General features: G+C 32.0%; 5 protein-coding genes and 3 pseudogenes across 8 annotated transcripts, besides 2 other annotated features; 2 read left to right on the top strand and 6 right to left on the bottom strand.

The window, feature by feature from the left end:
- Positions 1–340: 340 nt before the first annotated feature.
- Positions 341–11446: a mobile genetic element.
- Positions 1797–2696, top strand: TVAGG3_0483680 (uncharacterized protein; the record flags this gene model as incomplete). Its single annotated transcript, XM_051235949.1, has 1 exon — positions 1797–2696. One exon carries the CDS (start codon positions 1797–1799, stop codon positions 2694–2696), a length of 900 nt encoding a protein of 299 aa, XP_051093773.1.
- TVAGG3_0483670 lies at positions 4687–6116 on the top strand (annotated as a pseudogene). Its single transcript has one exon. A coding segment is annotated over exon 1 (1430 nt).
- Positions 6736–7593, bottom strand: TVAGG3_0483660 (KilA, N-terminal/APSES-type HTH, DNA-binding family; the record flags this gene model as incomplete). The annotated part of the gene is made up of 1 exon (XM_051235948.1): positions 6736–7593. One exon carries the CDS (start codon positions 7591–7593, stop codon positions 6736–6738), a length of 858 nt encoding a protein of 285 aa, XP_051093772.1.
- Positions 7760–8737, bottom strand: TVAGG3_0483650 (organellar and viral DNA polymerase type B; the record flags this gene model as incomplete). Its single annotated transcript, XM_051235947.1, has 1 exon — positions 7760–8737. One exon carries the CDS (start codon positions 8735–8737, stop codon positions 7760–7762), a length of 978 nt encoding a protein of 325 aa, XP_051093771.1.
- On the bottom strand, positions 10709–11140 carry TVAGG3_0483640 (uncharacterized protein; the record flags this gene model as incomplete). Its single annotated transcript, XM_051235946.1, has 1 exon — positions 10709–11140. The coding sequence occupies one exon, from the start codon at positions 11138–11140 to the stop codon at positions 10709–10711; it is 432 nt and encodes a 143-aa protein (XP_051093770.1).
- An 876-nt stretch (positions 11447–12322) lies between the features above and the next one.
- TVAGG3_0483620 lies at positions 12323–15668 on the bottom strand (annotated as a pseudogene). The gene has a single exon. A coding segment is annotated over exon 1 (3346 nt).
- Positions 15669–21840: 6172 nt separating this feature from the next.
- Positions 21841–22461, bottom strand: TVAGG3_0483610 (uncharacterized protein; the record flags this gene model as incomplete). The annotated part of the gene is made up of 1 exon (XM_001580534.2): positions 21878–22450. One exon carries the CDS (start codon positions 22448–22450, stop codon positions 21878–21880), a length of 573 nt encoding a protein of 190 aa, XP_001580584.2.
- Positions 22462–23452: 991 nt separating this feature from the next.
- On the bottom strand, positions 23453–25945 carry TVAGG3_0483600 (annotated as a pseudogene). The gene has a single exon: positions 23453–25631. A coding segment is annotated over exon 1 (2179 nt).
- A 779-nt stretch (positions 25946–26724) lies between these two features.
- Positions 26725–27353: part of a mobile genetic element that runs on past the window's edge.

Genomic DNA, 27353 nt, shown 5'->3' with positions numbered 1-27353 from the left:
TTATGAAAAGATAACTGATGAAAATTATGAAAAGATTATGAATCATGTTTATAAATATGATCGCAAATTCCAACAAATCGGACTTCCTGCCAAATTAATTACAAGCTTAGCCACTACATCTGCTGACGCAACAGTTGAAGACGTTATTATTTCATGCACAAAGATGGAAGTTTTAGAGGATAAATGCATTACACCAGGATACGGTTTAATTGAAGAATCAGTTAAAGCAATACCACGTTTATTTAGTAAGGAAGATCCATTCATGATTCCAGCTCAACATATTGACGTTCGTTCACTAAATGGAGGTTGCATCACTCCTGAAGGTATTAGCTCAGATTTCTCATACGCTCTTCATAATGTTACAGATGTTGTGTTAGCATTTCCGAAGAATGCAATGCAAAGAACAGTTTTAGAAAATCCAATGCTTCGAGGTCTTCAGGTCACTATAGATTCCAGAAACTTCCCCGATCAAGCGATGACCACAGTGGGTGCATATTCTTTACACGTATGCTTCAAGCTTCTGATTTAGATGGAGTGAATGAATGCACAGAAGAATACGAGGACTCATTAACTAGACCACTGAATGATGATAATGGCACAATTAGCTAGAACATGGAAAGACCAAACTTCATTCTTATGCACTATTCCAGTTCAACGTGATGGAGCGGGTATATTCTTTGATGGATTAGAAACTTTCAACTCACAAGTTACAGTACAAGTGAAAGCTTATCCAATCATTCAGGGTGAAAATGACACTTACTGTTCAAAAGTGACAAATCCTCCTCAGGTTTGGTTTACTAGGACTACATATTGGACATGGACACCGGATGAAGGTTTGAAATATCATCCAACAGGTACACCACCACAGTATAGAAGTTCATATGATGAAATATTGATGAATAGAAATGTTAAAATTATAAATTTATTTTTGATTAAATGGATTTAAATCATCTTATGAAGAATTAGCAGGAGTATATAATACATACGTAGATGATATGATTAATGAAGCATTGAGTGATAATAGAAATGCTCTATCTAAGGAAAAATTAATGAAAATTCCATATTCTGAATGTTACTTAAATTCAATCACTGCAGCAATTGGTAAACAAAATAAAGGTAAAACATTAACGATATTAAAACAAATTATCATTATTGCTAACACTTCCCCCATTCACATGTGTTAATTTATATCAACCGTTCAGGTTCACCTTCAGATGATACATTTGAATCTTTAAAGCATTTAATCAAAATTCCAATTATTTATTTATCACAAGAAGAAGCAGAAGATTATTTAAAAAACTTTGTAATGTATAAAGAATTATATAATACAATCAAGAAGCAAGGATTAGAGGATAAAATTATTGATAAACAACGGGATGAATTATTTGAAACACTTTCTATTTCAAATTTTGATAGAGAATTTTTGCATTCACTCATTTTTCTAGATGATGCGGTGAAATCAAAACTAATAACAAATGAGAAATCATATTTTAATCAGTTATTAACTCAATGTCGACACATTCAGTGTTCATTCTTCATGGCTGTTCAATACTTTAAAGCATTAAGCACAAACATTAAATCAAACCTGTCCACCCTTTTCATTTTCAGTGGTTTTAGTCGTCAACAGTTGAACGTTATGCTTTATCAAGTGAATTTACCAATGAGCATTAATGAACTTTACACACAATATCAACAATTAGGAGAACATGGAAAAATAATAGTTGATTTAAATAAAGGTTCCATTAAATTCGAATAACTTTTTATAATTAATTTTTATTTTTTATTTATAATTAAACATGACAGAAATAGCAAATCTTCTACAGGTTCCATTAAAACAAGGAACAAACAAAAAGGGTGCATATAATAGAACTATGAAAGTTCCAGACGGAATGAAAGAATTAGTCCACATTGTTGCCGGTCTTCAAAAGGATGTTAAACAAATGAGAAACGTTTTAACATTACCAGAAGCTCAAGCATATGCCAAACGTCACGGACCAAATTGGGAAGCACACGAAGCAGACATTACGGGTCCAAATGGAAAACCTGATGGAATAAATGAAGTTTTCGTTACTGATGGTCAAGGAAATATTAAAGTCATAAATGGGTATAAATTAACAATGACGGATTATCCTAAACGTAAAGCATATAATGAACATTATCCTATGCAATTTGATGAAAATGGAAAAGCTGTTAAACAATACATTGGAGAAGGTGAAAATGGTCCAATTAATTCATACCGTCATAATCCATATTCTTACTTCAATGAAGAATTAAATGCTATTGAAGAGGGACCGGATGGATTACCACGATATTCTAACCAGTTTGATGGTCAATATGCAAATTTAAGACCTGAAATTCCAGCTAAGAAATTCTTTAAAGTTGCTTTATTCGATCCAGTTTTCGCAAATGTTAAAGATGAACTTAAACAGCAATTCCAACCAATTATAGTAGCAAGAATTGCATCAGGTGCTTTATCTCAAGCATTCAAAGATTTAATTAAGAAACCATTATATCAGCAACGAGGTTTAACTTATGATTTAGTTAAGGAATCAGATAAAAGAAAATTTGAGAAATCAAATGATTATAAGAATGCAATTAATGAATATATTCGGTCTATTAATTTCGATGAAAATGCTAAAAATCAACTTCATGAACAAATACAGGAAATAATAGATTCAAAAGTTCCAGCAAAATAAAAGTTTAAATATATTTTTTTATTCGAATATAAATGAGAAGACGTTTCACTAGTCAAAAGAACACTAACGCAAAAGCAGAGATTACGGTTGGTTATAACGTAAATGATGATAAATCACGAATTATTCAAAATGTTAAAGTTAATGTTAGTCCTGAATTAACAAGGTCAGCAACTCAACCAAATTTATTAACTCGTGACTTACCGAAGAATGAGGAGAATGAAGAAAACCTGAGAATGGAGACCCAATCATTTTATCTGAACCTGGTAAAGAACCTGTTGAAATTCCCACTTATCCAACATACCCCCCACCTCTTTCATCAAACATCGAGAACCCAGGAATCTACGATTACAGTCGCAATGCGCCATATAAAATAGACATTAATTCTGAATTAATGAAAATTTACCGTGATATCATAACTGATAATTATGATTCAATAATAAATTTAATTGACCAATCCGGTTTAATTATTTTACCTTATGAATCATTAATTCACATTATCGCCATTCTTTGTGATGTTCAAGATTCAGACGTGAAGATTCAATTTTTCATAGATGATGAGGTTTCATGCTGCGGAACAGTTGCAAAAATAAATCCTATAAAGGATATTAGCACAATTAAGATATCAAAGAACGGAACAACAACTGAACTTCATTTAACATATAATGATATTTATAATAAAATAGTTGATGAATATAAAATATCACTTGAAAAATTCTTTGTTAAGGCTATTTAATATTCAAGCATTAACATTATCGAATAATAATCCTTTGAATCATAATCGATAATAATTGACCTTTCACCAGTTTCTATCGTTTGTTTTATTTCTTTTTGTTCCCCACTATCCGGATCGGTCATTGTAATTGTTTTTGTTATAGTATCAGCTTTATCTTTAACTTCAATCTTTTTTCCATCGGGATATTTAAACCAAAATTCCAAAAATTCGATATTGTCAATCTGTTCATATTTTAATCTATCAATTACATTTTTAATACCATCTGAAAATCTTATGAAATGGTCATTATATGGGTTTGATTGAACTAAATTTGAATGAAGTGAAATATAACCTGATGATGAATATGACATCGACTCATATTTTCTGAAAACACTAAAATTTATAACATGAATGAATTTCTTATTCGTTGAATTTATGAATTCTTGAGGTAATCTTATTCTAGTTTTATTTATCACTGGAAAATAACGCTTTACCATATTTTTAATCGTAATAAAAAAATGTCAATTATCAATATTATTTCGAATAATAACTGTGAATTAAATTTAACAGTTAGCGGAATTTATAATGTTACTCTCGTTTCTGTGAGTGGTAAATTTAATCCCATTCTTTTAGACCCTTCAGATTATATATCATTTATTAAAGATGACCATGAGCCGCATAGCGGCGGGGTCGTAGACCTAAAAACGTATGATATGTATATAAATAATGTGATAACGAAATGGGATATTAACATGATTTTAAGTTATTTAAATGAATCATTTATCGTATGGTATGAAGAAAATTTTAAATCAAAACCTGATAAACTTTTTGAACTTGATGAAATAAATAACCTTATTAAATTTCCGCTGAAAATTAAATTTTGTACTCCTCGTCTTCGTTCATTGTTGGGGATATTAAATTTTGAAAAAGATGTTGGGGATGTTTTGTATTCTGACACTGGGTCCAATTTCATTTTAATCAAATGTGAAAGTTAATACCCCAATGAGATTTTCACATCAAACATTAGACCCTAACTCTTACCCATCAATACAAAACATTTTATCCATCAACTTAAACATATTTTCTTTATCATATCCGTTTCAATTATCCGGGAATTCATTTATTCTTCATTCAAAAGATTTATCAAATATTAAATTTAGAATAACTGACCTATTTGATTGTGATTTAGAATTTATGAATGAAATATTATGGCAATTTCAAATAGAAAAAAATAGCTGATGAGATAACAGATTAAATATTTATTTTAAATCGTAATAAATGATTAAACAACAGCAACTACAACAACTTAAGGCGCAGGACCATTACATACGCCATATATGCATATAATTCAAAGAGACGGCCAGAACAAACGCAAATGTTGAAATATGGAGATTTGGAGATAGTATTGAAAAATGACCATTTCGAATTCGTTTGCAAAGGTGGTGCAGTGATATCAAATATAAAAGAAATTTTATTTATGAATTCTAAAATTAAAGGTATAACGGATGATATAACATCAATTCCACCAGAAGAACAAAGATATTACGCATTAAATGCATTTCCTAAAGTTTTGAAGATTGGAAGATTTAATTTAAATGAGGAATTCATAAAAGGTTTCCTAAATGACATAATGAAGAAAGCAGATAAGGAATATGTTAACGATGAGTTAGCAAAGAAAGCAGATAAGGAATATGTTAACGATGAGTTAGCAAAGAAAGCAGATAAGGAATATGTTAACGATGAGTTAGCAAAGAAAGCAGATAAGGAATATGTTAACGATGAGTTAGCAAAGAAAGCAGATAAGGAATATGTTAATGAAAAAGATAATGAAATTATAGAAAGGGTTGAATGGTATCATGAATGGACATCAAAGATTCTTAAAACTAAAGCTGATACAGGATGGGTTTCAGAATGTTTAGACCTTAAAGCAGATATATCATTTGTTAACGATGAGTTAGCAAAGAAAGCAGATAAGGAATATGTTAACGATGAGTTAGCAAAGAAAGCAGATAAGGAATATGTTAACGATGAGTTAGCAAAGAAAGCAGATAAGGAATATGTTAACGATGAGTTAGCAAAGAAAGCAGATAAGGAATATGTTAACGAAATATACCAAAGTTTGATAGGAACAAAAAATATTGAAACTATTGTTGGTGACTTTTCTGTCAATGAAGAAAATAAATATTTTAGATGGGAGTTTGTACACTCCTTAAAAAATGGTATACGGTATAAACTCATTCCGAAAAATAACAATGAAATGTATGTAAGCTATATAAAGAATAATGGTACACAAGTTAAAGTTCCATTAGACAACAACTGTTACTTAAACTTATATGGAGACGAACAAAAGAAATATTTAAGAGTTTATGAAATGACAGATATGACATTGCCTAACCCAGCTCCAGCACCATATTATTATGACTATGGTGTTGACGCACGTGTAGACCCAAAAAAGCAAACATTATATTTAGAATATTATAGATATAAAAGATATAATGCAATAGAAAAAACGAGAATAGTATATTATTATACAGATGACAAAAATAAATATTATAGTCAAGATTTTACATACCCTGAAAACATAAGATTATATTATAAAAAATATTCTGACACAAACCAGAAGAAACCCGAAATAGTTACACTATATTTTAAGTTCAAAAGAGACAATCCTATAATATCTCATATGTTTGATTTAATGAACCCAGTAGGTTCTATTTATACATCTATGGATGTGAGAGGTCCTCAAGCAATGTTTGGTGTTGGTGCATGGGAACAAATAGTTGACAGGTTTTTGTATTGTGCAAACTCTTCAAAGGAAACAGGGGGAAGTAAAACGATTACAGGTGAAAATTTACCTGCACACAGTCACTACATAGATTTAAGTACATCTCAAGCAGGTTGGCATAAGCATAGATATTGGGATTGGTCAGGAATGACAAAAGGTAAAGGATATGATGTTAAAGATGATGTTAAATTTGCCATAAATTGTTACTGGAGTGACACTCAGGGAGAAGGAAACCATACACATCGCGTTTCAGGATATACACAAACAACGGGACAAAGTAAAGATACATGCCACCATTTACATGACTGTTTCGCATGGTATAGAGTTCAATGAATGAACTAAATATATTTTATGTCTGTAATTAATTTTTTTTTCAGTGTCACTACGTCACCAGGTTAAATTAACTTCTTTTAAAAATGATGACAACATGACATTTACGAAAGGAGGAAGGCAAAAATATAATTTAGGGTAGAAGGTTAGATCTAACCTCATTCTCTCTTCGTTAATGTTGTTGTGACTTCTTCATTAATGTTGTTGTGACTTCATTCTTCCTCTTTGAAGTTATCGAAATATTCTGTTATTTTTTCCTTCAGTAATGGCAAATCTTCTTTGAATGTAAGTATTGTGCAACCTTTAATATCATAGTGTGTTTGAGGTAAAGTATCTTGAACTATTTGTTTAACTTGTTCATTTGGGGTCATTGAAATCGGTAAGTTTTCACGATAGAACCAGTTTCTGTCAGATTTGTAAATCTTAGCTAAGTCATAAAAGCTTTTGTTGTTTCTTCTGACTAAATGCAACATAACCATATCTTTATCTTCTTCATTTTCCATCTCTTCAGTATAAATCATATACTTATAGTTCTTTTCCTTTCCTTTTGGTACCGAACGTGGTATTCTTTTCTGTATGTTTTTGTCTTTTGCTTCAATGACTTCATCTTTTGCATGAAGTTTCTTTTCCATCTTTTCACGTTCTTGTCTGTGAATTTCATCTAACATCATGAAAATATAACAAGCATAGCGAGGTGAAGCCCACATTGCAACAGCATTTACTAAAAGTCTATGAACATAATATCCTTTCAAACCAGGAGCCAAATTCTTGCGATTTTCGTACGGAATCTCTTCCCTCGGTTTTTCGAGGGAAGCAAACATATGAGGAAATTCTTCTAAAAGTTCTTTTGTCTGTTGGTTTTCAAACCAATGATATGCTTGCTTTGTAGAATGAAGAGCATTCATTATACTTTGCATTTGGTACATGTCATCTTTGACCGAACGAATGAGACGGAGTTGTTTGTTAAACTGTATGTACTCATATTCTTCATTTATAGCTTCATGAACGATAACTGTTGTTGTGTTCTCTGTTGTTGTGTTCTCTGTTGTTGTGTTCTCTGTTGTTGACATATCTGTCTTTATATACAAAATAAAAAAATAAATAAAATAAAACTAACTTTATTTTTTCTATCTTAAGGAAATTCATGATTTTTGTTGCTGAATTCAATAAAAATATAATTTAGGGTAGAAGGTTAGATCTAACCTCTTTTCTAACCTCTTTTCTACCCCAGTTATTTTATAAGCGTTTTACATGGTAAACGTTATGAATTCGTGAGACTTTAAACAGTTTCGTAGCTTCTATTTCTTCGCTGAGGATATCAAATGTTTTAACGATACCGAAAGTTTCTTTATACTTCTTCTTGACATCAGATAGAAGGAAATCGTCAACTGTTGGATAGTTTTTGTTCAGAAATTCTAACATGTTCATTTTATTTTCTGCTGGTTTCTCTACTTCTTTCTTTAAGTCAGCATAGTCGTTTCGCATACGTTCTATCTCTTTGACGGAGTAGTTATATTTCCTAATTGCTGCTTTACATTTAGAACATTGTGGGTTCATTTTTGCGTTATATTCTGAAACCTTACCTGCTAGAACAACCAAGGCGTCAATGGTTTTCTTTAACTCAAAAGCTGTTGGTTTTATTTGTTCGTTCCATATTTTACCCCTTCTATCTTTATCTCTTATCTGCCATACACATTTTGCAACTAATGAAACAAAGTTGTTGTATGTCTTAAACTCCTCCGATTTATATATGTCAGAGATGTTTTTATATACCATATCACAATCTTTGTCCATAACCTTATGGTTGCAATGAAAACCAAGGAATTCATAATTTACCTTTCGTATGAACTTCTTTATTTCTACCGAGTCAGTTGGTTTCACTTCAATTTCGTCGAATTCAGGAATAGTTAGTTTTTGTTGTTGGATTTCAGGTAGTTTAGGCAAATGGTCAATAATGTCCTGCATTTCATAAAGATATTCTTCATTTGTTTCATCTTTCGCACTACAGTCTAAATTACTTGTTAACAGTTCTTGCTTTATCTTCTGGATTTTTGTTTCGAAAGTATATGAAGAAGGAATGAAGTTTTTCATCTCTACTAACATTGACGTAGGATTCATGACTAACGAGTTTGGTGCTGTTGTTGTGGACAGAGTCCCGCCGTTCGCGGCTTGAATTGTTGTTGTGCCGATTGTTGTTGTGCTGATTGTTGACATTTCTGTTCTTACATACAAAATAAAAAAATAAATAAAATAAAACTAACTTTATTTTTTCTATCTTAAGGAAATTCATGAAAATTCATGAAAATTCATGAGGTTAGAAAAGAGGTTAGAAAAGAGGTTAGATCTAACCTTCTACCCTAAACATGGGTTTCGCCCTTGCCGCTAGCGGCTTATTTTTGGGTCATTTACGCTCATTACGAAGAAGTCTTAAGGAAATTTACGAAGAAGTCTTAAGGAAATTTACGAAGAAATCATGAAAATTCATGAAAATTCATGAGGTTAGAAAAGAGGTTAGAAAAGAGGTTAGATCTAACCTTCTACCCTAAACATGGGCTTCGCCCTTGCCGCTAGCGGCTTATTTTTGGGTCATTTACGCTCATTACGAAGAAGTCTTAAGGAAATTTACGAAGAAATCATGAAAGTCCTGAGCTCCAAAAGAGCAAACAGCATAATTTAAATTTTTATTTTAGTATAAATGAAGATTCTACCATATGGTGTTATTGGAAGAGATAAAGATGGAAACCCAATATTTGATCCAAAGTTAAAATTAAAGTTACTGACAAGACAACAACTTGAAAAGTTGCTGAAACCAAAACAGAATGAAAAATGAGAAAATGAGAAAATGAGAAAGAAAAAAAATTTAAATTATGCAATTTTATTTTTATCATAAATGACCAAATTAATTAAGCCAACTATTTCTAAATTAATGATACCAATGAAATCATTTCATGGAGTACTTATCCCAGGTTCTTCACAATTAGCCGGGGCAAGTGTTGTGACTCAAGGTGGAACATTAGCGAATCCATTCAAATTATTAACTAAAGATGAAGTTAATAAAATGATGATAAAATAACTGATAACAAAATTTTATTTCAGTGCTACCATAAAAACAGGTGAAAAAACAGGTGATATCTCACCTAGCCGCTTTGCGGCTCTGACCCTTTGGGTCTCTTCACCTAAATTATGGGCTTCGCCCTTGCCGCTAGCGGCTTATTTTAGGTCAAAGCTTCCACGAGAGAAAAGATTCCTCATTCGCTAAGGATTCCAAAAATGAAAAAATCATTGATTTTGGCTGAGAAAAAACAGCAAAACCCTTCTTCCACGGGAACAAAGAAATAAAGAAGAAATAAAGAAGAAATAAAGAAGAAATAAAGTAAATTTTTTATTTATTCCCGTGGAAGATAGAGCACTTTTATGACACTTTTTATTCACGACAAACAAGACAAACAAAGAAAATAAGAAAATACGGCGCTGTCGCGGTTCGAACCACAGACCTTGACCCCTCCATAACACCACCTTAGACCACTGTGCTACGTAGCCTGTCGACATAAGATTTTATAAATTGCATATTTGACGTAAATTTATTTCCCAGTTATTCAATAATTAATTATTTTTGAATAACCTAAAAACATGAGACTTTGTCTCCGGACTCTTTGAGTCACTTCACGATAAAATAAGTGATAACAAATTTTTATTTTTATCATAAATGAATACCCCACAAGCTCAAAATTTACCACGAATCATAACAAGGGAGGAAATGATAAAAATGATGCAAGAACATGTTAAAAATAACAAACCACTAAAATTGAGAAAATGTGGTTATGCGGTAATGATGGAAAGAGAGATGTTGTCGAAGAGGAATAAAAATTAAATTTGGATAGAGTTTAAAAATTCATCTTTATTAAATTCATCTCTTCCAATCAATTTATTTATTCTATTAAATTCTTTTATTTTTGCTTCACTCAGTTTAAGGATTGAACGATAAGTTTCTAATTTTTCGATTATTTCTTTCCTCTCTTTATCGTTTTCAACCCCACCACATTGTGGCTTCTTTTTGTAATAACATATTTTTGATTTAATTCTGTTTAGTTTCTTTTTATATTCATCGTCTGGACTCTGAATCTTAATTGAATCAGGACTCTTGACTGCTTCATTGTCACTCATTTTCTTACGAAATAAAAAAAATTAAATATTATTTAAATATAATGGAGTAATAAAATAAATCGGAATTTCTATTAATTTATCGCCAACTTCAACTAATGCATTGCCGTTAATATATCTAACAAATTCAGCTATTGTGTCAAATCTTCGTCTTCTTTTTGTCATTAATTTATTAGTTTTTCCATAATCGAGATGAATCAAAACTTTATCCCCTTGTTTAAAATTCATGAGCCCCGAATTAATTTGTTCACGTTTAACATCATTTAACCTTTCCATTTGCTTTCTAATATATTCCCATTCTTTTGAAATATCATTTTTCATTTCCACTGGTTTCATGTTTATAGTTCTATGCCATGTATTATTGTAATAATATACTAACTGCTGTATGATGGAGTCATGATTTCCATCCCAGTATATCTGACCGTTAACCCCTAACGCATCTCTAAGAGTTCTCATTACCGCATCAATTATTTTATTATGAAACGTATATGGAGAGGATGAAAAGTAAAAATTAATTTGTGGGAAATAATGAGTCATAGTTGCCTGAAATCCTTTATCGCCATCACCCCGGATATTATCTACTCTTTCATGATCTAGTAAGTATTGAATAGCTCTTCTTGTTTCCTGTTCTGTTTTCCCTTTCACTGGAATGCAATATAAATATCTGGTGTTAATGTTAATGGCAAATAAATAAGTAACTTTTCCTTTTGAATATTCCAGATGATCGATTTCGTATGAATATGGATATGGAGCAAATGAAGGGCGACTAAATTTTTCCTTTAACGGTTGAATTTTCGGGTCAATTGGTTTATTTAATATCTTGAAATCCTTTTTAAAATCTTTTTGCTTCTTTAATGTTTGAAATGGATATAATAAAGTGAATGATGAAGGATTAACTGAAGGAGGAGGAGGTACTGTCGTTGGAGGTTTTGGTGTTGCAAGTGGTTTAATTTTATCTGCTTTGATTTTGGATGATGAAGTTTTAGTTGTTGATTTTCCTTTCATTAATTCTGGATGTATTCTATTCATTTGTTTTAAATATGCTGTATATAAAGGTTTGATATACTTTCCCGCTTCGAGTTTATGTTGAAGGATGAATTCCAAAAGTTGATCTTCATTTAAAAGTCGGGCTGAATATGGTTTAACTAATGAATCATAAATTAAAGCTTGTGCATCATTTATGGTCTGAAGGACCTGGGTGTTTTGCACCTTTAGCTGTTGAACATTTGCTACTTTCTCTTTTGGCTTTTGCGGCTCAGGATTATATAAATTATATAATTCATCAATATCTTCTTCTGTTAATACTTTATTTTTGAAATCTTTCAACTGTTTCAGTTGTGGTTTAGTTTTTCCCTTTTTATAATCATTATTTTTAATTTTGTCTTTAATTTTAGAAATTATTCTATCATGATATTTCAAAACTTCATTTTTATAATATGGATAATAATAATCCATATCATCACCCGTTATATTTTCATCATATTTTTGGAGATATGATTTAAAATCATAATAACTAAGAAAATTTTGATTAAATATTAAATCATCAATTAAAATTATTAAATCTACGTTATCCATTTATATAAAAATAAAATAAATGTTTAAGGGTGCCCACCTCTTTGTCTCTTCTGTGGCATTTCATTAAATAAATGGCATACAACATCCATTTTCACAACATACAGCCTTAGTGTGTGCTCCTGTTAATGCAGTCTTACCGATTGTTAAGCGAGTCATTGACCCGTTTTTAAGTTGTAAATTAATATTTTGACCATCGAAAATAACTTTATCATTTATTATATCCAAATAATTTTTAGGTGTTAATTGTTTATTTTGTCGTAAACTAACTCCTTTCATTTTTTGTGCAATCTTTTTAAAATCACTTCCATCAATTGAACCGTTGAATGAAGTATAACATTTAGGACATAAAGCAACCATGTTATCACCTTGTTTCTCAATTGCTAAACCCAATAACTTCTTCTCATGTGCTTTTTCTTCAGCTTTATTCTTTAATTTAGGTTTAAATTTCTCATCAAAACAGAAGAAATCAAAAGGTGCGAATTTGTAAATGTTTTTATCATAAAATTTTTTATCGGTTACAATTGCTTGAAATGCTTGAGTGTTAGGAAGATTTGGGTCGCCAGCGATTGCCCAATAAGATGAATCAGTATCACCTTCAATGAAATGAAAATGATTAACATCCATGCATTTATACATAAAATCATAAATGAAAACTAAATACCAGTATTTTGCGTTATCTAAAGTAAAAAATGCCTCTTGTAAACATGTATCACATCTATAAAATCTATCTTTAAGCATCACTTGATACGTATCCTCTCCTATTTCTCTTATGTTTTTAAACTTATTTGACATACATGCAACGCGTGCCTTCTGTGCATTCATTATTTTAGTCTTTGCGTAATTTTGTGTATTCATTGCATCGTAACCATATGATCCATTAAGTGAAATCTTGCAAAATAAACTTTTTCCTTTATTTCCTTCTAATTCAGCCTTTTGTCTTTCGTTCATAAATTTGTTCGCAAATTCATTAAAACAAGTGTTTTTAGTAAATGTTAAAATTGATTGAATATCATCAATGATAAAATGAAATCTATCTATTAGATACCAAAGATAATAAGAAGAAAATGGTTGATATTGGTTGTGTGTTGATGCTAACTGAGTTAATTTTCTCTGTTTCTGGTCAACTGGTAGATTGTTTGATTTCATGTAATTATACATAAAACTGCCAATTGTTTTTTCATCTGTGATAATATCTAAGTTTCTTATTATTGGTAAAAAGTTTATGTAATCATTAATGTATTTTTCATCAATGTGACCCTTTACTTCAGCCACGAATAAAGTATTTTTCTTCTTAATTATTCCCAGTGCTTTTGCTTTCTTTGTTGCTGTATCACAAATGATAACTCCATTCAATCTTCCCGGCATATACATTTTATGGTCAGTATATTGAATAAAATCATGAGGATTAGATGAAAATGATGAAGGATATAATGAATTAAAGTCAACACCAACAAAATGAGTCATAATGTTGGTGGTGTCCTCATTTGATACAGTTTTAGTTTCTGGATTATATGAAAGTTTATTAATGTGCGTGATTCCTTTAAGATTTACTCTATGTTGAACATTTGATAACCCACCAGTAATTCCATTACGGAGGATGTGATACGCTTCAACTGAATCTAGAGTCATTGGTAAATTATTTTTTAATGTATAATTTCTTAAATTAATTCTTAAACGTTGAACATCTTCATCTTTGTTTGATTTCACAACATTGCAATAACAACACATTAACTGACAATTATCTTTAGTATGTGGTTTTTCATTATCTATTCTATCTAATGTTGGTTTATTAGCATATGTAAACGCTTTACCACACATTTTGCATTTAGATGAAAGGATTAAATCGTGATAGTATTGAAAATCATCCATTGAAACATTATTTTTAGTATCCCTTTCTGCTTTTTCATCTTGTTTCTTATATGATTCAATTTTATATTTCCAATACTTTTTCGTTAATTCAAAACTTGATTCCACATTTTCTTCTTCTGGATATTTTTCGTTAGGATTAAAGTCTTTATATGCTAAAGCGTAGCGAATCATTGAAGCATTCGATGATAAAGAAAGATTATGAAGCATGTCAATTTTATAAACAAATGTTTCTTCAATAATTTTATCGATTGGGTCAATCATAATTTCAACATCTTTATTGCAATAATGAATAAAATATTCTAATCTATTCTTAAAATTTTTAGCATCATTGAGATATATTTGATAATCACTATCTGATATAGTTTCTTGAGTTAATGCTGAATAAAATGAATCTTGAGTGAATGGTTCCTTTTTATATAATTCATCTTCGTAATTCTCCCATGTGATAAATTGATAAGGGAAAAAGGATTTAACACGTGTTTTATTGTTTCCGAAATCTTGAGTGAATTGGTCCAATGTTCCACCCGCTATATAATTTCTGATGTCAATAAATCTCAATTCATATGGAATGTTTGTTTTCTTTACAATGATTTGCTTAAATTGTGAAGAAGAACCCAGCATTGATTTTATTTTCCATTTTGCAGTGTTTAAATCACGAAGAATTAAATTTAAATCAAACTTTCCCGAATTAAAACCTATGATATTCACTTTATTGAATTCCTCATCTAGAAGTTCTTTAAATGCTTCCTTCTGTTTTTCATTTAATACCGTTTGTGGCTTCAATAATTCATCGTATTGTTCAATATTTGATTTAGCAACTAATGAACAGGTTGAAAATAAAAATTCAATCCAGTCAGAAATAAAAGAATCACTTGAAGTTAAGCAAAAATTCCTCGTATATGTTTTATCGTTTAATTTAACCGTTGATGATACCATGAATGGTTTTAAGTAAGCATTCAAAGTTGCACACTCAGAAAGTTGTAATTCTTCTTTAGTCTCTAATGTTTCGAAGTCAAAAGTAATATAATATCTTGTTGGTTTATAATATTCCTGCAAATTATGTGCTAATAGCCATTGATATATCTTCTGTTTCGTAATATGTGGTGCATATGGTTGTTGTGTGTTTTGCAATTGAACGTCTTGAATTAATCTTCCATTATTTTCTTTACATTTCTCACAATGTTTTAAAAATCTTCTTTGGTTTTTCCTTTCTGGGTCATCACGGATAGAATATACTTCTTCTTTGCAAAAGGGGCAAACTTTATATCCTGTGAATGCTTCAACGTCTGTAATTCTGTCAGCGTGAAGTTTTCCACATGGACTCTGTGTTAATAAAATATTTACTGTTTCAAATTCTGGATCTATCATTATTGATTCCACTAATGGAAAGTCTACCTTATTTATGTCCACGTCTTCTGGTTGAGGATCACAATAATAGAAATCAATATTAACGTTTAACATTCTCGCCAATCTCTCACTTTCTGATGTAATGTCAAACCCTTCATAGGCATCTATTGCTTCATTTAAATAACTTCTACGAATTGAGTTTTTGACCTCCTGTATGACAGTCCATACTTTCACATATGGCATAATAGAACTTTGCATTTCAGGGTTAAATGGTTGTTGTGAAGTTTGTTGTTAAAGTTCATAGCATCTAATGTCAAGTTGTATGAACCTCATATCCTCAACTGGTAGAATATTCTTCTCTTGGATAATATTTGCCATCTATGTTTATATGATATTTAATACCGGGGTTGTAGAAACAAGAATAGTCATTATTAGTTCGTCTGAACAGTACAAACATAGTATCTGCATGTTTCATTGCAGTTGTTAAAGCAATATCTGTTCTTGCACCTGGGTCAGCACTTTGGTTTCCAACTTCACCTGCAAAGTCTTTGACAGATATTTGGTGTATAGGGGAACATAAGTGGAACTGCCAATATATTTGGCAGCTAAAGCATTTGAAATATCTGGGTTCAACATATAGACTGCAAGTCTGCTTTCTATTTTCTTTGCATTCAAATTTTTCGCATGTGAACTTAACTGGGTCCCAAGGCATCTCCAGCAGCATTGAAATAATAGTTACTTCAGTGTTGAGGTTTGAGAAACCAAAGTCTAAGTCAACCTTGCCTTTGCAAAATTCGCGAATGACGTTTTATTTGTTCCCACTACGTCTGTAGATGAATGGGTCTTGCGTTGGTGCAATGACTAAGTTATTTTTGCTTGGAGTAAGTTCGATAGAAATTTTTCCTGCCCAGTTTGGCAAGTATCTTAAAAACCTGAAGATGAGGAAGATGACAAAGGAACTCTAAGTTTCAGTTTTACTTGGTTACTGCTGCTGCAGTTTGTCCAGAAAGGTTAACATAAACTCCTGGAACGTTAGGGTCAAGTCTCTTATTTTCTCAATAGTTGCATACTGGTCTGTTTGTTCTCTAGCTTGTGGTTGTACTGAGTTTCTCAAAGCGAACCATTCATAGTTGCCCATGTTACTGTTTGAACTAAGTCAGAGTTAGAATATATCTTATCCATGAAAACTTCTGGAGCATATTGGTATCCGACATAGAAATTCCATTGCAACCTTTCTTGTCAGACAACTTGGCAGAAGGTTTTATTTCAATGTCTTGTTCCACGTATAAGAATGAGTTGTCAATAGAAATAATATGAAACCTGTCGCAAGCAATATTACTGTTGTTGAAGAACCTTCTCCACAACTCACCTACGTTTCCATAAGAAACAGCAGTTGTATATTCGTAAGTTCCAGGAACTATTTCTGACCTTCTAATGGCATTGTCGCATTCGTTATACATTCGGAAACATTTCCATTCATGGCATCCAAAACTGTTGGCGTTATATTCTGAGCGGCGTACATTTCATATGGGTAAAAATATAGAATAGTTGGATTTATATATCATAATAGAACCCACGTGGTACAAGCTTTACTTTGTTCTACTCTCTTTCTTTGGTGTCGCTTTTGGTAACTTGCCCTCTGCTTCAAGTTGTTGCATCTTTGCCTCATGTTCATCTAGTATGTTGCAAATTTTCCATGCCCTTTTTGCTTTTTGGCTCTGGGTCGCCCATCTCAGGTAACCTATATCCTAGAAAGAGTTTGTCATAGTTTGTATTTGAGTCGTCGCTTATTGTTTGCATGACTCTGTCCTGAGTTTCCGGTTCAAGCTCTTTCAAACAGTGCCTGTCCATATGGAATAAGCTCGTTTCCAAATATATGTTTTTGTAGCCATTCTGGTTTCTTTCCATGTTACCAACTATATCTTTTTGAATGGGAAGCTTTTACCCAATCTTTCAGTCTTGCGTCGTTTATTTCTGTTATGGTTTTATTATTGTCAAGAGAACATGTTTTTTCAATACTAAACTTTCATTTGGTACTGTCCATTTGAGTTTTCTTAAATATTCATCCCTTCTCGATTCATCGTCTGCAAAGTAAGTGTTTTATGACATTTTGTAAACTTTCGTTTGCAAGGTCATGTACAATAGGTTCTCTTCCTTCTCTCTCCCTAACTTTCTTTCTAAACTCTTCACCAAATATACCATCTCTATGGTTCTGTGTAGTTCTTTGAGATAAATGTTCTAGAACGTCAGGTGTTATATTTCCATCAGCCATGTTCATTTCATACTGGTCCAAATATTCTGCATGTTTCATATCTTTCAATGGCATTAAAGCCGCGCTTAAAATACCAGCTATATCTCGTTCACCATTGACTTCCATTGCGTCTACAACTTCTTGGATTGTGGTTGTAAGTTTATGAACCACCTATCCGGATTAGCTTTATGACCCATCTCATTGTAGTTCCATCGTCTGCAGAAACAAAAGTGGTTTGTTTCCATCTTGGTTAGGTTCTGAATGAACTTTAAACAAATGTTTCATTTCTATATGTTTTCTTGAAATTTAACCTTTTATTTTCACCGAGTTCATCCGAAGATTGAACGTAAAATGCTCGTAAGTAAAAGGGTTGTTGTATTTGTGTACATTTTTTTTCAGTTCTTCCATTCTATGCTGGATATTTTCATCTGATGTTGGAGTCTTTTGTATGTCGGCAAACTATTTTTCAATTCTTCTACTATGTCAGCCGAATTTTTTTAGACTCTTGGAAAGATTCCATATTCTCCGCATACACTTGTTGAGGGTCAAGATTTTTCGGCTGTTCCAAATCTTCATCTAGTTCTGTGAAGTTAGTTCCAAAGGAGGGACTTGTTCGTTTCTTCAGGCTCTTCTAGCTGTTGTTGCTGAACTATTTTCTTCCATGTCTGGTTGTATCTGAACTTCTTCCTGTGGAGTTTCTGTACCTCATCTGCTGGCATTTCATATATTCCGAGACCGTTTTTAACAAGTTCCCTATTTAAGCCATCCGCATTCATAACCCTTCTTCTTTCGTTCCGGTCTCTATTTTTTACGCGTTTCATGAAGATAGTTGAATTATCATTTATTCTCTGACCACCAAATATCTCGGAGTAAATTCATCCATGTCATTTGGATGATATGCTATTAAATCATATCCCTTAGCGAGCTTGTATTTTCCAGGTTTGAAATTATATCCCATTTTGGTGCTTGAACATAAAGCTAAATAGGTTCGGGTCAGTATTTCCTTCCTTGAACTTTCTAATAGCTTCTTTATATCTGTCACAAGTCAAGAGTATCTGGGTAACCATAGTCTTCTTTAAGCATTTTTAAGAATTCTTTGGTTTCCTTGTTCTCTACTTCTTTTATGTCCTTGCTCTGGTTGTGGAGGTGGTTGTTGTGCAGGGTTTTGAACTGTTGGTTGTGTTGCAGGGTTTTGAACTGTTGGTGTTGTGCTGGTTGTGGAGGTGGTTGTTGTGCAGGGTTTGAACTGTTGGTTGTTGGTTGGTTTTGGTGCATGCCTGTGTCTATGTCCATGTGACGATGTAAATTTTTAGGTAGTCCTGGTGCAGGTGCTTCTCTTGGAGGGTTTGGTGGTATATAAGTTCCACTAGCTAGTATATAAGTTCCACCAGCTGGTATATAAGTTCCACCAGCTGGCACATATGTTCCATCTGCAGCGTAATGTCCTACCTGACTTTTCGTTCTTAAGAAAGCATTTACTAGTCTGTTTTGGTCTGTTGTAACTCTTTTTCTTGACTTTCCACAACAGTTGCTCTAACGGCGTCATAGGCACTTTGAACTTGCCTGTCTCGTTGCTGCATCTGTTATTTGTCGTCATATTTTGTGCTACTTCTTTTAACTCTTTGTCGAAACCTTCAGACTTCAGTTTCTTTCCAGATGAGAAGTCGTTCACTTGTTTCACCTTACTATGAAGAGCTTCGAAGGCGTTCTTAAAGTCAGCATTCGTTAAAGCTTCATTTGAACTGTCTTCATCCGCTTGTATTTTTGTCCTTATTGACCCTATGAGTTGGGCTGCTTTAGCGTTGGCTTGGGCATCTAACCAGTCATTGTTAGCTTTTATATATTCTGCGCTTTTCATTGCCTTTTGCATGGGCGTCGTTATTTTTACTTTTTGTGCTAAGTTTTCATACTGTACGTTTGGTTTTGCAACTGTAAAAGTTTTTCTGCCTTTACATTTGCTTCAACTTCTTTTTTATACTCATCGCTATCCATATATGTCTTCATGGCTTTTTGTTTTATCTCTCATCTTTCAGTACTTTATATTGAGTAGTATGGTTTTTCAAATTTATGACATCTTGTTCCATTTTTTACTTCTGCTGCTTTTTCTGACACTTTTTTCGCATATTCCTCTGTACTTAGTTCTTTCAGTTGTTTCTCTTTCTTCTTTTTCTCTACGTTTAACTCATGAGTTTCTTTGTGTGTCTGTCATATTCTAGTTTCTTTCGTTTTCACTTATTTGTCTCTGTATGTCTATGTTTGACTTTTTGACATCTGTTATTTGATTTTGAGTGAACTCAAATTCATTTGACTTTGAGGGTTATAAGCTGTTCCGTCTGCAGCTCCACCATAGCCTGCCATCGCTAAAAGTGCCGCTCTTAAACCTCCACTTTGTGCACCAATAACTCGGTTTAAAAGCATAGGGTTGCTTGACATTTGTTGCAAAACTAGTGGGGTCATTCATAATTTGTTGTTGCAACTGTTGTTGTGGTGTTAGTTTTACTATTGGATGTTTCAATGCTCTCTTCCTCTTACGTATATTCTTACGTAGCTTAGGTGCATTTTAAGTGAAGTTAAAAAGCGGTTTTTGACAGATGTTTATATGACACTTTTTGTTCAGCACAAAAAACTACTCGGTCAAAGTGTTGTCATTTTTGTAAAATAACCGTCCTATCTCCGTGCCTATGACGAAGAAATCATGAAAATTCAGGAGTAGAAAAAGAGGTTAGAAAAGAGGTTATATCTAACCTTCTACCCTAAAACTTATTTTGCTGATTTTAACGAAGAAGTCTTGACAAAACATTTACGAAGAAATCATGACAAAACATTTACGATGAAGTCTTGACAAAACATGAAAACAATATAATTTGTGAAAAGCTCCTGGAGACCTCCAATAAAAACTTCATTTATGTGGGCTAGAAGGCACGAAGTGCCTGGAAGGACACACCCAAGAAAAAAAACTTCATTATACCAATCATCCTCAGGGCTAGAAGGCACGAAGTGCCTGGAAGCCACCACTACCTTTTTTTTTTTTTTTTTTTTTTTTAATATAGATATTAAAGAGACTTTTTATATAATATTCATAAAGATTTTCAAAAATATGATACCGCAAAATTAAAAAAGTGACGTCTTGAGTGGAGTCAAAGGTCGAAATTGCTAGCTAAATGTTTTTTTAGCGAATTTGCGTATTGTACGTTTTTTTCGCAAAACGAAACCTTAGTAAAAATATCTAACTTTTTGTGAATTACCCAAGTGCTACTAAATGAAGAGTAGGTTATGATTTTTTGCTGTTTTAAAAAAATTCAGAAAACCTAGGGAGAAAACTAGAGAATGATCATAAAAAATGAGTTGTTAATAGGATATTAATATCTCAAATATTATAAAGTATGAAATGAAATTTTCGATGTTAATTTTGATTAGATATTGCTTAATAAATATAATGGAAAATAGACGGAATATACTTTAATATCATTATACATATTAAAAAGTTCCGAAAATGTGGACATTTAAAATTTCTCCAAGGGAAATCATTCAACTCAATATCACAATTTACGAATAATTTTGAATGTAGCTTTTCTCACTATTTTATGAAGTTGTATAATTTACAAACGTGCTTGTTTCGTAGCCTTTTTGCCACACTAGCATCTATATTTAAACATCAATTAATAACGATCATTTTGACATTTCATTTCATTAATTAATGGACTTAATATACTATAAGTTAAATCGCTAAATATTAAATAAAAATTTGAAATCTTCGGTCCATAAAAATAATTCATTCAATCAAAAAATTCCTTCTTAAAGATTTATCTCAAAATAACAAATTAAACAAAAATCCTTAAATTTTCCAATCACTCATATTTATGAATTGAATACATTACAATTGATTTTGATAACACCAATTCAAATTCTAACATTCAAAAGTGTCAAATATTTAGATCAATAATATCTATATCAGAATTTGTGAATGTATTTTTAACCATTTTGGCTGAATTTTAATGATTTCAATTGGAAGATTTTGCTTGTTTTCAATTTGAATCAAAGCATATATAGTTAATAATAACGATCAGCATTTCCTAATACAATTAATACTCAACAAAAGATATGAAATATAAAATCGAAATTTAAGAGAACATAACAACATATAAGATCAATTATACAAGTGTGAGTAATAAATCCTTAACTGGAGAATCCATGAATCGGTCAGTAAACGATCCAACAAAAGGATCTGTAGTACCCGAAAACATGTACTCAAAATCTCCATCATCAATGAAGTTTATATCATCTTCTTCTGAAAGAACTGTATCACTAGCATAAGAATCATAAGAAAATAATGGATCATCATTATCTTTTTGTGAATCAAAATTCACATATTTTTGGATGAGTGGATTTGAAATCATTTTTGAGTCCTGGTTTGTGTTGGTATATGATTGCCTTCTAGATGGTCTGTATTGATTTCTGTTCAAGACTGCAAAACCGTATCCCATTTTCTCGAAAAGGGTAATGTATTGTCCGCATTTCATGCATACAATGGTGACTTTCTGTGATGTCTCTGGTGTTACTTCGAGACAATTCTCATCTTTGATTTCGATACTATTAGATCTGATTACAAAAGCGTCTTGTTTGTCGTCGCGTTTTGTTCTCAATTGTTCTGGAAGTTCCTCAGGATCAGCTTCGCGTCCGTTGACACATAAACAACCACATTTGCAACAGCAGCGACGCATCATCTGTGAACTTGGATTTTTCAGGAACCAAAAGTGCAACTTTTGAATTAAGGATACTTCAATGCTATTTTTTTGAATTCGCGATTTTTGAATGTAAATTATGAATTGATTTACGACCTGCTTACTATGGTATTTATGTATTTTCAAGCTGGATGACAGAAGACCATGAAATTTTCACAGAACACTCACAAAAAAATCAACAAAAATTCCTATTCAAAAAAATTTTACATCTTCTCAAAATTGTGAAATACTAATGTCAGTCAGGCTAAAAACATTTTAATTTTAGTTAGTTATTGATAACCATGATTTTCTGTTTCTCCGATAAAACTTTGAACTACGGTTAACTTTTTTTGAAAATTAATGGAAAGAAACTTTCACAATGTATTAAAGATGAAATAATTTTTCAATCACTTGAAAAAAATAACTATCGAAAAAATTGAAGAGGAAAATTAATTTAGCGAGGAAATTGATACCATATTCTTTCATTTTAGGAGAATCCAACTATTAATTTTGAGAAGATATACTTGGCTCAGGAAATCATCTCAAAATTAAATTGTTCGACTACCGGCTATTATTATACAAATTTATAGTAGACCGGGTAGAATACATGGGCGATGTTCCTAAAACTGAAGATGCATTTGAAACAAATTTAATTTAACCAATCGACCTAGTCGATAAAATATTAACAATATATGCATGTACACAATAGTGTATATTTAAATTTTATGTAATTGGTCTATTTCCGCAAGCCTAAACTTTTGTTTGATTTGAATTTGTCTTTTATTTCAACTTTGATAATGATGATTGACTTCATTGCCTTAGGAACTGAAAATCGCATCCATGTTACGCATTAAATATGATAAATCCGATACAAGGATTATCGGTCGAAAAAAAATTGGAAGTCATTATAACTCATGTGTTTTTAGATGCTATTCTGCATAAATGTTTACAAATATATCAATAAATAAAAGATAAAAGCAATATTTATAATTTAATACAAATTATTTAATTCCACCTTTTGACTTTAAATATCAGCAATAACAGTATCTGTTGTAACACCAGAGGTGTTTGCTTTGACTTATCTCTGATATTAATCTGAGCATCAGCAGCGATCAAAGCTTGAACGAAATCTTTATTTCCATTAGCAGCCGCAAGGTGTAAAGCTGTCTTTCCATCATTGCCACGAGCATTGATGTCAGCTCCAGCAATCATTACCTTTCTGAAAGCTAACCTTGCATTCGGAAATGCTTTTCTCGCGATAGTAAGTAAAATTGTATCGCCATCTCTACCTCTTTCGTGGATATCGGCGCCGCTGTCTATTAACAAACTAAGTAAATCATAGTTTCCTACCTTAGCTGCTGCTTGCAAAATCGTATTTCCTTCCGGATCTTGACCGGATTTTTGTGTGGCACTTTTCATCAATAATTCGATGATTTTTGTGTTTTGAGTTTTAATTGCTGCTCCGAGCAAAGTGCCACCTCCTTTCTTAACGACTGTTGCGTCAGCTCCTTTAGAAAGAAGCAATTCAACCCATTCAAGCATGTTGTTTTCGACTACGTAAAACAAAACTGTTCTGCCATCACTCATTTTTGTATTAACATCTGCACCATTTTCAAGAAGCATTTGGAATGTATCGAAATGGCTGTTTTCGAGGCTCCTTATTAATCCTGTCATTCCAGCTCTATCCTTTTCATTAATAAATGATGGATAAATGTGGAGACACTCTTCAGCTTTCGACGTCATTCCGTGATAACAACTTCCGATGAATTCTTCGAAAACTTCTCTTCTTTTCTTGAAAATTTCATTTGGTGTCTGTCCGTTTTTGTCTTTAACATCAAGTTTTCCTCCTAACGACATTAGTTTATGATACAAACTCTTTTGACCATAAATTGCTGCGATGTGAAGTGCTGTTCTTCCATCTTTATCAGGAGAATTTATGTCAGCGCCATGTTTTGCCAAGAATTCAACAACAGAATACTTTCCTTGCATAGTCGCGAAATATAATGGAGTGATTCCTTCTTCCTTCGGCTGCAAAACCAAACTTTCATCATTTCTGACTGTTTCTAAAATTTGCTCGTTGTCGCCTCTTTGAATTAAATCAAATAGTGGATTGTAGATTGATCTTGAAACGACAGGAACTGGCATGACTTCGTCTTTATAGTCATTCTCCATCATCTTTTGGTTCTTTTCCAAATCAATTTGTGTTTCCAAGCAATTTTCTTTCTTGACTTCAACTTGTTGATTTTCATCGATGTAATCATTTGGATCGTATCTTAACTTAAGAGCTTTGCTTGGTTTGACAACAGATGATGTATCTTCTTCCTCTTTATTTTGTTCTTCTTCGCTTTCTTCTTCTTGTTTTTTGTTATATTCGTCAGATTTTGTTAAATAACTTCCAGAAGTACTTTTTTCTTTATCATCTTCTTCCTCTTCTGCATAAGAGTAAGAATAATAATACTCATTTTCATCTGTTGTTTTTGTTTTAGATTTTGATTTGGATTTGAGTTTTCTATGGCGAATCTTCTTCTTGGCAGGAATTTCGATTGTTTCATATTCATAAGTATGAGTTTTAGTGTATTCCTCATCTTCTTCTTCAGTTCCAGTTTCATATGTTTCATTTGTTCCTGTTGCTGATTTTGTTCTGGCTTTTGATTTGGAAAGTGATTCTCTTTTTCGTTGTTCTAGACTTTTTGACCTTTTTAGGAACATCAAGTTGTTTTCTGACTCTTCTTCTTATTGTTTTTGGTTTGTCTTCTGTTCCTGATGTTGTTGTGTTTGCAGATTCAGGTTCAGGAACTTGAACACCGACATGGCGAACTTCAATTTGAACTCCTGTGTTAGATAATCTAACATTTGATGCTATCTCTGTCTTAGGCATCTTTCCTGATCTAACATATCTCTTAATTTCTCGAGCAGCGGCAGGTTTTCCTGCATTTTGTGCCAAATTTTCTGGAGTGTCAAATCCTTCAGTTTCAAAATAGGGATTATGTTCAATCAGAGCTTTGATTGCTTCTGTTGATCCTGCTTCAGCAGCAAAGTGAATTGCTCTATATTTGTTATTAGCTTTGTCATCAATGTTGACTTTGCAATTATCAAGCAAAAAATTGACAAAATTTGGCTTGTCGTTTTTGGCAGCAATGTGGAGAGGTGTCTGTCCATCCAAATTACGCGATGATGGGTTCAAACCTTTAGATACAAGAAACTCTGCTACTTTAACATGTCCTCCTTGGGCTGCAAAATGAATTGCATTATTTTCAGTCGAATCCTTTTCGAATAATGAAGATGGATTATCATTTATGATAGCTTCAACACAATCGCATTGACCAATCTGAGCGGCAAATAATAGAGGAGTTAATCCATAAAATATAAAAGAATATTATGAGAAAAATAAAAGAACTTCATTCACTTTCTTAAGCATTCCGACATCACACGCAACAATGTTCTTGATTTGATCAGTGTTATTCTCGCGAATAGCTTGAAACAAATCAGTCATTGCCGTTAAACGTATAAAAAGTGACAGTTAACGCTTGCAGATAAGAGATATGTATAATATCTATTAATATTGCCGTGGTTATTTATAAACATTATTTTTAGTCAGCAAATAATATGATTTGATATAGATTTCATTGATCATAATTTCACTACTCGTGATATGGCATCACAACTATATGACTATGTGTTTCTATAACATTTTTCGTATTTTTGGAGAGATGAATGAATCAAACCCATAAATCTATAAATCCATTCTATGTTTCTATGAATCAATCCTCGTGTGAAGAAAGTTTTCTTCAATAATTGTGTTTAACAGTTATATTGTAATCTATTTTGGAGCTACTCATTATCGATTGATTGAAATTTAAGGGTTCACCGCTTTAGTTTACAACTATTCAATTTTCGACTCTTCGAGGTCTTTTTTCTCTTGATAGAATAGATATCATTCTGCATAAGCATGACCATAACATATCCATACTATTGTATACCTATTGTCGTTTCAGATATCAAAAAGAAGAGATTTGATCAAAACCTTAAACATTGGAGTTTTCCCTGAGAGCCCGCTGATCAAGATTTCTCAAATTGGTCCATCCGATGTTCATTTTTATTTGAAATAATATGTTTAAATATGATTAAGAGTCTATATCTTCATTATTGAAAAAAGTCAACAACCCAAATCTAGAGGTCTTTCTGCGCTTCACCACATTAGATATTTGAATACTTTTTTTGAAAATTTGCGCATAAGATAGTATTGTATCATTGATTATATATTTCATAATATTGGTGAAACAATAAGAATTACCGAAAAAGTGACAAAACATCAAAAACAGGGAGGAGTCTCAATTTTTATTACTTATATTATTTTACAATATTTATATAAATACTCTTTATAATATATTTTACTATAAAATTATACCTCAAATTCAAATATTTAAAATATTATTTACATAATTATCTCAAAATTATATTTTTATATATTATTTTTCATATGTATAAATCATATAATCTATATCTATGCAAATCTCATCTAAATTTTTTGAAACAAACCGCTACCATTTTATAATGGTCCATCTTAAATTCATCATAAATTCTGGTACATGTTAGTACCAGAGTCTTCAAATCTCAAACACTCTGGTACCAACATGTACCAGACGCGAGTTTCCAATGCCTCGTACGATTTTCTATTAAGATCTTCTTGAATGAGAAGGTCTTCATAGAAACTCGTACGAGGGCTTCTCTTTTAAATACTCTGGTACCTGCTGGTATCGGAGTCGACTTTACAGCCCTTTCCCCAATTTTGAAGCTGGGGAAAGTTTTCAAGCAATGAAAGGGAAGCTCTCGCTATGAGGTGAAAATCTAGAATTTTACCTCATAGCGAGTAATCCTTTGTTAATTGCTTGAAAACTTTCTTCAA

The sequence above is a fragment of the Trichomonas vaginalis genome, chromosome II (assembly GCF_026262505.1).
Source record: "Trichomonas vaginalis G3 chromosome II, whole genome shotgun sequence".
In the NCBI taxonomy this organism is placed as follows: Eukaryota; Parabasalia; order Trichomonadida; family Trichomonadidae; genus Trichomonas; species Trichomonas vaginalis.
The sequence above is the reverse complement of the archived record's forward strand: the minus strand, read 5'-3'. Positions and strand labels throughout refer to the sequence as shown.